This window comes from Panthera leo, chromosome B3, assembly GCF_018350215.1.
Source record: "Panthera leo isolate Ple1 chromosome B3, P.leo_Ple1_pat1.1, whole genome shotgun sequence".
Lineage (NCBI taxonomy): Eukaryota > Metazoa > Chordata > Mammalia > Carnivora > Felidae > Panthera > Panthera leo.
The window spans coordinates 48,750,854-48,763,632 of NC_056684.1; the positions used below are offsets into that span (position 1 = coordinate 48,750,854).

The 12,779-nt window shown below is 37.4% G+C and overlaps 1 protein-coding gene across 1 annotated transcript in view; it reads left to right on the top strand.

Annotated features, from left to right (window-relative positions):
* Positions 1–10,836, top strand: part of PRTG (protogenin) — a 123,427-nt gene extending 112,591 nt beyond the window's left edge. Inside the window, exons 16-20 of the mRNA XM_042941947.1 lie at positions 3,878–4,060; positions 5,435–5,555; positions 7,078–7,243; positions 9,644–9,748; positions 10,211–10,836. Coding sequence (XP_042797881.1) covers positions 3,878–4,060; positions 5,435–5,555; positions 7,078–7,243; positions 9,644–9,748; positions 10,211–10,615 — 980 coding nt within the window. The 3' untranslated portion in view covers positions 10,616–10,836. The remainder of the gene's footprint in view (positions 1–3,877; positions 4,061–5,434; positions 5,556–7,077; positions 7,244–9,643; positions 9,749–10,210) is intronic.
* The last annotated feature ends 1,943 nt before the right edge of the window (positions 10,837–12,779 follow it).

Consider the following 12,779-nt stretch of genomic DNA (forward strand, 5'->3'; position numbering starts at 1 on the left):
TTAACTCAACATTTGGCAAATAGAATACCAATAGTAGGAACAAATTGATTTATTAAATGAATTCTTACTGAGAGATTACTGTGTGACAGGCTCTTTTCTAGGCGTTGGCAGTACTACAGTGAACAAAACAGTGTTCCTTCCCCATTGAAACTTATATCTCAGGTAACACACAAACAAATATGTAAATGTTCAGGTATGTCCTAATGTTATAAAGAAAGCTACAATGGGGGAAGAGACAAAGTGATGGAGGTAGTAAGGTTAAGTTCTTTTGGAAGAAAAGTCATCTGAGCAGAGCCATGTGGATATCGGAGGAAGTACAAAGGCCGTGAGACAGAAGTGTGCTTAGCATGTTAGAGGAACAAGAAGGCCAGAGAGGCTAGAGTAAGGGACAGAGCAAGCAGTAGAAGATCAGGGGGAAGGAAACCAAGGGCAGATCTTATAGGCTGGACTTTATAGACCACACATTTTATTCTAGGAGAGATGGAAGACATTGGAGACTTTGATCAGATTTACATTTTGAAAGGATTACTCTGGGGGTTCCTGTGTGGCTCAGTTAGTTAAGCGTCCGATTTTGGCTCAGGTCATGATCACATGATTCATGAGTTAGAGCCCTGCACTGGGCTCTGCACTAAAAGTGTAGAGCCTGCTTGGGATTCTCGCTTTTCTCTCTGCCCCTCCCTGACTCACACTCACAATTCTCTCAAAATAAAAAAAATAAACCTTAAAAAAAATTTTAAAGGATTACTCTGGCAACCACCTGAAAAACTGATTATAAGCAGGTAAGTGTAGAAGTTGAAGAGACCATTGGACATACAGCTGTCCACGTGAGAGTTAATGGGCATTTGGACAGGAGTGATCATGAGGAAGGTAGTAAGAAGCTATAAGAACACAATTTGAAACAACAGCATGCTAGATTTGCTGCAGATTGATACGGAGTGTAAGGAAAAAAGAGAAGCAAAATTGACAAGATAAATCAAAGGCTTGGTTTTTTCAAGTACAGAGGTTGGTTAAACAGTGTGAGGGTTAAATTCATGGGAGAGGTGTGGAAAAGTTAGTGGTATAACTAAGAAATAATCACCATGTACGTGATCTTTAAAACTATAGGACTAGAAAACAATCACTTAGTGAAGACAGAAGTGAGTTCTGAGACTGCATTCTGGAGTGCTTCTCCAGCCTCAAAATCTTTCCCTTTGCTTTTTTATCCTAAATGAACACTCCTTTGGTGACAGGTATTTCGTATTTTAATAGAAGTTCAGTTGGCGTTTACTGAGAATTATATGAAGCATTATGCTAGCCACCTTAAGCTGTTCAAATGTGCAAAATATTTCTGTCTTTCAGAAGGGAAAGAAGGGAAGGTCAGAGGTGAGGAAGAAGACTCCCTTTCATTGAGTGTATACACTTATGTCAGCGACTTGCCAGTGGTAGTTTATTTAATGCTTTCTAATAATTATATGAGGTGGGAATTATTGCCCCCATGAGGAAATTAAAGTTCAGTAACGTGCCCCAAGTCACAAATTACATAGTTGGGAGCATGCCAGCATTTGATCAACATTGATCCAACACTGAGGCTATTGTACTGTCTGGTTTGTGAAACTCCAGAACAGCTAAAGATTAAGATACATGTGAACAGCTGTGGACCAGAGTAGTCACATTAATTGAGATTGAGCTAGTCTGCTGAGAGAATATAGGGACAGGCATATCACTTCAACATTTGGGAACTGCTTTGAATAAACGGTTTTGTTCTTCAGAAAGGAGCCAGAATGTTAGTTTCCTTTTTTGTGTGAAGGACAATTCTTTTCATGGGACATGTCCACACAGCTCATCTGTTTATAAAACTTAAATGAAAAGATTTTTAATTTCAGGTAGGGATTGGTTTTTTCCAAGCACTTTAAAAAATTAATGTAAAGTATTCTATGCTAAAATGAAAACTCAATTTATTTATATGTCTATTGTGAAGAAATTGAAATGATTTTCCTTCTAGTTAACTGTAACCTGTCACAATACATCTTTGTTTTTTTAAATTCACCTGGCTGAGAATATGGTAGCCATAGAAAGACTCTTCCTGATTCTAAATAAGGGTCAGTTTGTTTATTTAACAGTTGTGTACTCATGTAGCTCACACTGTCTTCAGGCCAAGCTGAAACCAGAGAACATGAAAACAAGTATGTTCAGCCCTCGCATAGCTACTTGCTTCAGCTGCCTCACACCATGTGACCTCAGAGGTGGCCTCTGAATCATGACCTGAGCTCTGAGATCACCCCACATTTCACATGCATAATGAAATATACTCTAGCAAGTGTAGGAGAATAGTGAGGTCTGGCCTGGGGGTGACTGCTATAAGCTCTTTGAAGCTATTATTTTTTTTAATTTATTTATTTGAATTTAAGTTATTTAACATACAGTGTAGTATTGGTTTCAGTAGTAGAGCCTAGTGATTCATCACTTACATATAATACCAAGTGTTCATCCCAGCAAGTGCCCTCCTTAATGCCCATCGCCCATTATAAGGATGCTCTGAGTCGGGGAAAAAGTGAGATGAAGTCATCTTAGGGAAACTAGGTTCCCTGTGAATATCAGCCCACAAATGCAGGCTTGGGACAACTTTCTCGTTGGACACTCTTACATCTACATTATTAACGTTAGAATTAATTCCTAGGGTGGGAATCCCTTTTGTAAAAAAATACTTTAGTGCAGTGGCAGAGCAAGAGCAGAGAGACCCCACAAGTAATAACAGTACACATATAGGAATCCTTCTTAGCCATCATGCCAACAGAGGAAAGATCTTTTGATACCATATATATATGTATACACATTTAAGTGATGGTTCCTTTGGAGGATAGTAGATGCTAAGCAGAATATCAGTGGTAGTTTCGATAGTTAATCTGAGATCTAGGTCTTCAACACTCTGAGGTTCCCACATAACTTCAGCATTTTCCTTCCTTTTTATTTTCAAGAAATTTTAGATAATGATTGAGAGAGTGAGAAATATATTCATACTTTCAAAAATAATTGTGTTGTTTCTATTTAAGAAGTAAGAACAAGATCCTCTGTCACAAGTGATTACTATAAATAGTTTAAACATTTCTTTTTTTTCCGTTTTATTTGTTTATTTTTTTGAGTAATCTCTGTACCCAGTGTGGGGCTCACACTCACGACCTCAAGATCAAGAGTCACATGCCCCACAGACTAAGCCAGGCAGGCATCCCTAAACATCCCTAAAGGATCCCTAAACATCCCTTTTTCTAAAAGAAAAAAAGACTTTCACATTGGATTTAAAAAATCTAACTATGACTGTTGAATCTGGGTTCATTGTACCATTCTCTCTTTGTTTGAAATATTCTAAAGAGTTTTTTTTCTCTTTAGAATACTCTCTATGTTTGAAATATTCTAAAGAATTTTTAATGCTGTTTGTATCCATACGTATGTAAAGAGCAAATTTTATGTATATATAAAATCTGATGGGATAAAAAACATTATATAAAAACCTAAACAAAAATACATACAACTTTAAAAAACTCCTAAAACAAAATTACAGAGAAGGATTATATAGAGGCAGTGCGCATGGTACAACGTTAAGCGAAAACTCTAAAATATAAAAAATTCATGTAGGAAGTATGTACTCATACATGTACAGTGTGTATGCATGTATGCACGAACACGCATGCACGCGCGTGCACACACACACACACACACAAATCAAAATGTTAACAAAGGGAGATTGTCACCTTATTTACATCTGTATTTTCCAAATGTTCTACAATAAACATGTGTTACTTTTATAATCAGGAAAACATTTTTCAAATAAAGGGTCATGGTTGTGTGTTTTTTTAAAAGATAAATAAGGTTTACTTAAATTTGTAATTTGATATATTTATAGGGGCAATAACCATGGCTTTGCTAGAAAACCTGGTGGCAGGAAATGTATACATTGTCAAGATATCTGCATCAAATGAGGTGGGAGAAGGACCCTTTTCAAATTCTGTGGAACTGGCAGTCCTTCCAAAGGAAACCTCTGAGTCAAATCAGAGGCCCAAGCGTTTGGATTCTGCTGATGCCAAAGGTCTGTATACTGCCACAGTCACTGATTTTTCTTAAGAATGTACAGTATTTTTTTTTTCAGCTCTTCTGTACTGTTTTTCCTCTCCTAGCACGGCCATACCCCTAAACCTGCACTCAGCTCTTTGAGTTGTTGCTCCATGGCTGTTCCCTGCATTCTAGAAGTAAACAAACTTTACCTCAGAATTAACTGCAGTTTTCAGACCACTGTGTCCCAGTTACTTCTCTTCCCAGCTGTGCAGCCACCAAGACAAAGGAGCCACACGGCCCGAGGACTAATGGGAGTAGGCTTCCAGAGAGGTTTCGTGGAAATAAACAGCAGTGCTGGTTGTGGTGTTCAAGCTGAAAGCATGGTTTTCATTAAGAGTTTTTACCACAGAAAAACAGCCTTTCCAGAGAGAAAGTTGTTTCTCTCCAGAAAAACAATAAATAGAAGAAATATCTTTAAAGAGACACCCTCACTCCATTCAGGGCAATTGTCATGTCCTGAAGGAAACCAGGGCCTCCTGTCGTACAGGACAAGCCACCTTCTTTTCCTCCTCTTTGGGGAAGTGGGCCTGTGGAGAGGGAGGGGCTTTAAATGGAGGAAATGCCAGCTGAACTTGACAGGGCGTGTAGCTCCTCGGGTAGTCATTCAGTATCTTACTGCTATGTGTGCAGGTGTGTGGGGGGGTGGTGAGAGAAGAGAAAGACAGGGAAGGAGAGAGCGAAAAAAAAGAGAAAGGGCAGAGCTTTAAGCACTGGAGGGAGGTAGCAGTGGTAGCTACCTTATCATGGGAAAAGGAGAGCGAGGCTCATATTCACTTCTCAAATACCTGGCTACTCAGAGCGTTTAGGGACTAGCAGCATGAGTATCACCCGAGAGATTGTTAGATTAGATGTGCAGAATCATGGGCCCCACCCCCAATGTAGTGAATCAGAATCTGTATTTTAACATATCTCCTAGTGATCATGTGCACATTAAAGTTGGAGGAGCCCTGGTAAGTAAGTGCAAACATGTACATGGAAAACTAATCTTTAATATACAAGATCTGCTTTTAAGGTAATATGACATGAAAGCTACCCTTTGGTTCATCAAGAAACATATATGCCTTGTGTCTTTCAGCATTGCACTGTTATCGCCAGTTATGCACTGGCGTTCATGTTTGATGTAATAATGTAGTATTTAGAACTTGTATTTGGAATCTTCGTTATGGGAAGATAAACTGATCTTTGAGATGACCAATACAAGAGTAATACTTTTCTGCTTAGACACAGATACTGCCAAAAATTTTTCCTATGAGAGGAAGAAAAGTTACAGAAAAGCATTTATCAATTATGATAAATGGAACCATTTATTTTTCTGATTGATTCTGAGTGTACGTGTTTCTGTTTCTAGTTTATTCAGGGTATTACCATCTGGACCAGAAATCGATGACTGGCATTGCTGTGGGCGTTGGCATAGCCTTGACCTGCATCCTCATCTGCGTTCTCATCCTGATATACAGAAGTAAAGCCAGGTGTGTTTCCATTGCTAGACACTTTGAGGTGGTTAAAAAACATTTAAATTACAGTAACCACAGGAAGCAAATTGAGGTCAAGGGCCTTCAGGAGCAACTGGGATTTTCCACTTTAAAATAATGTTATTTCAGTTCTTAATTGCTATAGAGATGTGCTCACTTTGGGAGGAGATTATTTTTTTTTGCCCTTTGAAAAAACTGTACCAATAAAATATTCTTTAGAAAAAAAAATGTAATGTCTATTTACTTTTGAGAGACAGAGACAGAGAGACAGAGAGCAAGGCGGCTAGAGGCAGAGATACAGGGAGACACAGAGTCCAAAGCAGGCTCCAGGTTCTGAACCGCCAGCATAGAGCCCAACGTGGGGCTTGAACTCACAAACTGTGAGATCATGACCTGAACCAGTCAGACGCTTAACGACTGAGTCACCCAAGTGCCCCACCAATAAAATATTCAATGAGACCCTAGTTTCCTCATTTCCTTTTTATTTTGAGAAGTACAAAATATATCCTTTGGTTTCTTTTTTAAAATGGCACACTTAATCTGATGTATGTGCTGATTGAGAAGATTCCTTACTCTCTGGAATATTTTCACACTTAAGTAGCCTGCCATTGAGAGCTCCTCCCTCACTTCCTCCACAGGACACGTGTTTGGGATTCTCCAGACATGGGGTAAAACAAATACAATAATTAGGGATCTGTCCTTTGTATAAATTGTTAGTCTTATTTGTAGTTCGACTTGGGCTAAACCCTCATTATTCAGTAAATTTGTCTGTATCTAACCTTTTATGTTTTGGCTTTTGCTTTTATTTATCCTAAAGTTTTTTACTGTATTTTAAAAAAGCAAACTCAGATACACATTATTTTTGGATAATCCCTATCACTAGACTCCCTCCATTAGCACTGATTATCAGATTTTCCCTGTAAGTTTTGTACTTGTGCATAAAAACGTACTCAGAAAGCATATTATGTTAAAGAAAGAATTCTAACATCCTTTTATATATTTAACTAGCTTAGTTTTGCTGTATACGTTTCTCACTTTAAGAATTTTTTTATAAAATTTTTCTGCACATTGTTTTAGTGATACCTAAATCTTGCAAAAGTGCTATGGTAAATTTACCATCATTAACTGGCACCTGAATTGTTACGTTAGTGTGATGGACGATCTGCCGACCTGAAAGGGAACGTGTGAATTTTAAAATTATAATTTTCTACATAAATTTGATATAATCAATAGCAATAAATAATAGTACTTTTGTAACTATTGAGGTTTTTCTTAAGTGTGAAAAGTAATTTTATATAAGCAGATATTGGGGCAAAAAGAAATACAGAAGTTTCTTCAAATCACAAAAGTTTGCAGCAGTGAGTTGGGAGATAAAAATCTAATACTCTGCTTCTAAAGATATTTGAGAAACAAGCATTGAAGAACTCCACTGTTTGCGAAGTTGTGATTGTAGACCAAATTTGGTACATTTGTCTAGATCTCCTATGAAATTAGAAGATTTCCTATTGCAATATTTCAGGAAATCATCTGCTTCCAAGACGGCACAGAATGGAACTCAACAGTTACCTCGTACTAGTGCCTCCCTAGCCAGTGGAAATGAAGTAGGAAAGAACCTAGAAGGAGCTGTAGAAAATGAAGAATCCTTAATGCCAATGATAATGCCAAACAGCTTCATTGATGCAAAGGTACTCTGAACTGAGATACTGATTTGCTGCATAATCCTTCCCTCAGTTCGTCTTCCCTTTATGTGTGAAATTTACTACTGAAAAATCATATGTTGAGCATATTTCATCCATTCTCTACTTGAAGAAATGTAAAACAGTTTCCTTTTCCTTACATAAAATATTTGGGGAGAAGAAGATAAGGATAGATAAAGCATAAAGGTATAAAGGATTAGAGAGATATAGAAAAAAATGAGAAGTTAGCATAAATTCGATTAGATGTGGTTATATGGAACTAACATGTCTTAGATAAGGACACCAGGGTCATTAATCTATATTTACTATAATTTGAGCTGCCTTGTATTTACTGGGCATGCAGTTTTTTTATTAATCCATTCTTTTTTTTTTTTAAGTTTATTTTTATTTATTTTGAGAGAGATAAAGAGCAAGCAGGGGAGGGGCAGAGAGAGAGGGAGACAGAATCCCTCTCCTTTTATGTTTATTTTTATTTATTTTGAGAGAGATAAAGAGCAAGCAGGGGAGGGGCAGAGAGAGAGGGAGACAGCTATCAGCACAGAGCCCAGTGTGGGGCTCGAACTCAAGAACCGTGAGATCATAACCTGAGCCCAGTGTGGGGCTCGAACTCACGAACCGTGAGATCATGACCTGAGCCAAAGTCAAGAATTAGATGCTTAACCGACTGAGCCACCCAGGCGCCCCTTTATTAATCCATTCTTATACTTAGTTTGGTTGATTTTTTTAACTGCCTTGAACATCAGAACATTCCAGGTACAAACAATATTTTTAAAAATATGGAGTACCTAAGTAGATGTCTCAAGATCCTTCCCTTTATAGACTAAGGAGGTTGGATATAGTAAAGAAATATCATTGGAGGATGTTACTTCATGTCCTTTCCACTATATGTAATAACAGTACAGTGATGAGCATTAGGAACACCAACTGAAAATTATTTTTAGTCACATTGCAACATTAGTATGCATTATTATAATACTCTCATAACCAATGTGGTATAAATCAGGTATCCACAAACTATAACCTCGCCCAAGCCAGTCCATCACCAGCTAAGAATCTTTTTCACATTTTTAAAGAGTAGTTTGAAAAAAATATATAACAGAAGAGAAGAAAATGGGACAGAGGCCATATAAGGCCTGCAAAATCTAAAATATTTACTATTTGACTCTTTACATAGAAAGTTTGACAAATCCTAGTATAAATTCTTCCCCAGCCCTTCCCTAAAATTTAGAATAACAGAAGTCTAATAACACTCAAGAAATGTTGATATTAAATTTTATACAATTATCTTTAACAGATGCAACCTCCTTGTATGTAGCGCAGTGCTATATATGAGTAAATAATAATGAATTCATTTTTGCTACTCCTCTTGTCTTTTTAACTTAGTTAATTTGTTAATAATTAATAACTTAATTATTAATTTATTAATAATTCGTTTAATTTGGTGGTTTAGCTCGTGTTTTCTGATACACATGTAAGCCATTCAACTTATTACAAATTAATCTAGAACATTGGATCCTAAAACTCCTAAATAAGCAAAGAAGTACTAAAATACATTGGGGTTCTGTTACCAACTTGGAACTGGATATGAGAAAGGACTGAGGAAAAGTGGTGTGAGGAGGAAGACATGGGAAAAAAAGAGAGAATCTAAAGTGAAAAGAGGGTCTCCTGGGTGGTTCCGTCAGTTGTGTCTGACTTGATTTCAGCTCATGTCATGATCTCACGATTCCTGGGTTGGAGCCCCTTGTCGGGCTCTGTGCTGAGGGTACGAAGCCTGCTTACCGTTTTTCTCTCTCCCTCTGTCCCTCCCCCACTCACTTTCTCAAAGAAAGAAAGAGGCAGAACAGAGGGAGGCCTATATGAAGCAGAGAAGCCAGTTTGGAGAATGGATCTCTCAGTTCCCTTACTGACCCTCCATTTATTGCCATTGTTGAGCAGTGTTGAGCATATGCAGACCCATTGTTTTTCTTCCCCACTGCTTTTTAAGTTTTCCAAATATGTGGAAAGGTTGAAAGAATAATGTAATGAATGTACAAATAATTGTCAGTATCTTGTCGTACTTGTATATTTCTCATATTTTTGTTTCCTGTACTGTTTGAAAATAATTTTTGGAATTATTACACTTCACAGCAGATACTTCAGCATATATATTTCTCTTAAGAATAAATCTATTACGTCTTTTTGATCACTAACAAATACCCTGAATTTGTTGTGTACTGCTTGTGTGAAAAAAGAAACAGTGATGTCTCTGATGTTTTTTCTTTTAACATTTAAAAATTTTGTGTGCCACATATTACATGTTAAACTGAAATAAACTGAAATAAACTGAAATATACTGACATAAACTGAAATCTGTAATATTTACTTTTTCTCCTTTTTTTTTTTCTCCAGGGAGGAACTGATCTTATAATTAATAGCTATGGTCCTATAATTAAAAACAACTCTAAGAAAAAATGGCTTTTTTTCCAAGATTCCAAGAAGACAAAAGTTGAACAGGTAACCCATCTAAATGAGAAAAATTTTTGGCAACCCACGGTATTATGAAATGATAATTAAAAAGAGAGGAAAATGTAAATGAATGCTTTAATTTTCATTTCTCTCTGGATATGATTTTATTAATTTCGAGCATGACTCTGTGGAAATCCATGGTGCGTGATCACCGAAGTGACAGTTGGAATAGTAATCAGAGCTGTGGTTTTCAGCAGGGAAAGGGGGATAGTGGAGAAAGGGATGGGGCAGGAATATGCATCAGAAATTACTGAAGAAGCCTTGGGACACTTCTGATGTACAGCCACTTGGGTGGGGAACTACTGACTTAGATAATCCCTTTGTGATGATGGCCTTTCACCCATGTATTTGAACAGATTGCTATCTCAATATATAGAATATGTAAAAACATATATTATTTTTCAAGAGCACTCTATCATCACTGATAGTGTCTTATGTATTGTTGTCTAGCCTCAAAGAAGATTTGCTCAAGCGGTCTGCTTTTACCAGCCAGGCACTACTGTGTTAATCAGCGATGAAGACTCTCCCAGCTCCCCAGGTCAGACAACCAGCTTCCCAAGACCCTTTGGTGTTGTAGCTGATACTGAGCATTCAGCGAATAGTGAAGGCAGCCACGAGACTGGGGATTCTGGGAGGTTCTCCCACGAGTCCAATGATGAGATACACCTGTCCTCAGTTATAAGCACCACGCCCCTGACCTCCAGTTCCTTTGCTGGCAGTGATTCAGGTGGAGATCCCTCAGCGAGGAAGGGTGAAGACCCTGCAGTGCCGCTAGATGCTGAGCAAATGTCCCCTTCAGTTCTGCAGCCACCATCGGCCATGCTACGCTTTGATAAGAATGATTTTCCAATCTAGAGAGCCATGTTCAGGTATTCTCGCCTTTAAGTCTGTTCGAAGGACAATGAACAGGGAGCCAAAGCCTTTTGTGAAAATTTGGATGTCTTATTGGGTATTTCAGCTTTTTTTTTTTTTTTTGAATGTGTTTTGTTTTTTATTTTTAAACTCACGTATTTTGAATGTTTGTCAGCAATGTGAAAAGACAGTCAAGATATTTGACTGGATTATAAAATATATCACTGGAGCAAAGGGAAGACTTTTGAAAGCCCCTTTGCTGACTATCTACCTCAGTTTGCCAGATGGCAAACTCAGAAGACAACTTAGTTACCTCGTTTATTGTGATAGTTTATCTCAGCTACATAACCAATGATACTTCCTAGTAGCATTTTGTTTTCATTGCTGTGTGTGTAGTGTGTGTGATCAAAGGAGTCATATAGGTATATGGGTAAGAATGTTTATCTGAAGCTCTGATTTTTTTAAAGAAAGCTGTGACATCTGCATGGTTTGGATAATTTAATACCTCTGGCTGTGCAGACTGTCAAACCACAGAGAAGAGAAAAAGTGGGACTGTTGATTTTAATGAATGATCAAAACAAAGAAAGTGTCTCTCTTTTGAGAATAGAACTATTCAGTAGCATATAGAGAATACTATTGTTTCAAGGGCCTTTATGTTTTGGGCATTAGAGTCTGAGTGCTTTATCTGCTGTATCCCAACCTCAGCCTGCCTAGAGCCGTGCCTTTTCCCCCTTCCCCTTTGCCTGACAGTTGGCCAAAGGCCGCACTGTGTAGTTTGCAAAGCATCCTCAATATTTCCAGAATTAGTTGTAAACCTCCATGCAGAAAACAGATTTTTAAAGAGAATCAGTTAGGCTTTTGGTTTTGTTTTTAATCCCACCTTGGCTTTAAAAAAAAGGGGGGGTAAAGAAATTTCATAAAATTTTAAGAATAAAGATAAATGCAACAGTAGACCATAAAATGAACTAGAGGTTATCATGGTAACAGTGCCTTCTGTCTTATATTATGAAATTCTTTGCCTTATACCTTTTTAATATTCATGAAGTTATTTAGGACAGGAATACAAGAAGTTGCCTTAAGAGTTTCTTGGATTTTATCAGTAAGTGTTTTTGATGTATAGCATCTTATCAAAGCATTTTAGTTTGTTCTTATGCAGGTTTTGTTTAGGGATAAGTATTCAAGGCTCTACCACCTTTCTTGTATTTTCTTGAATTCTTAAGAGAATTTGGTACTCTATTTAATCTTCTTTCAGTGTCAATGCTGTGAATGTGGAATGCTAACTCCAGGAGTGAGTTAATCCTCTTGCTGTTTTGAAATCAGCAAACTGTTTACTCAGCCACTTAGAATAGGCCTTCTTTCAGTCATGAGTTAGTTACCTACCAGGTACCCAACAGTGGGAGAGGAAAAAGAATTAAACACATGGTGTAGAAAGGGGGCCTCATATATATATTTTTTCATAAGTAGTTCTTCACATTATCTGAAAATGACTTCTGAACCTCATTTTAAAAGGAATCTTAATAGATTTTTCCCTTGAGACCTTTGGTTTATGGGGGTGGGGGACAGGCTATGCTAAATGGTGTTCTAAAATCAAAAGAATATTACTGGATAATAGTCCCGCCTCCATCATCTCCTATCCCATTGTCTGATGATGCATTTCTTCTTGTTTCTTAGTTTGTAGTTTTGTGCCAAACTGGATGTGTTCAGAAGCAGACCAACATTACGTGCCAGCAATCACTTCTGAACTAAATTCAAAGTCCCCATTTAGTTATCTAAGTCTGGGCTTCATGGCAAAACAAAAAAAGCAGAGCTTTAGGTGAACAATCTGAGGCAAGGGAAAATGCTGCTCCTGCCTTTATAGCTCCTGTTTTATACTACCTCCTTTTAAAGTTATTCTAGTGTTATTTTTTTCCTGTACTCAGGGAACATTTTGTTACTTTTAAGCTGCCTCATGCAAGCATGGGCAAATTGACAGGGTATGGTGTCTTTTGGTTTGTAAGTAGGTATGTGGGGCCAACTTTTATCAGCATCCAAAATTAATGAATACAACGAGTTCATTTTATTTTTTAAACTTTCATTAAAAGGCAAATAAAATCTAAAGTTGCAACATCATCCTTTATGGTTATGGAAGATATGTCCAGGACTGCATGAATTTGAATCATTTTAAAAG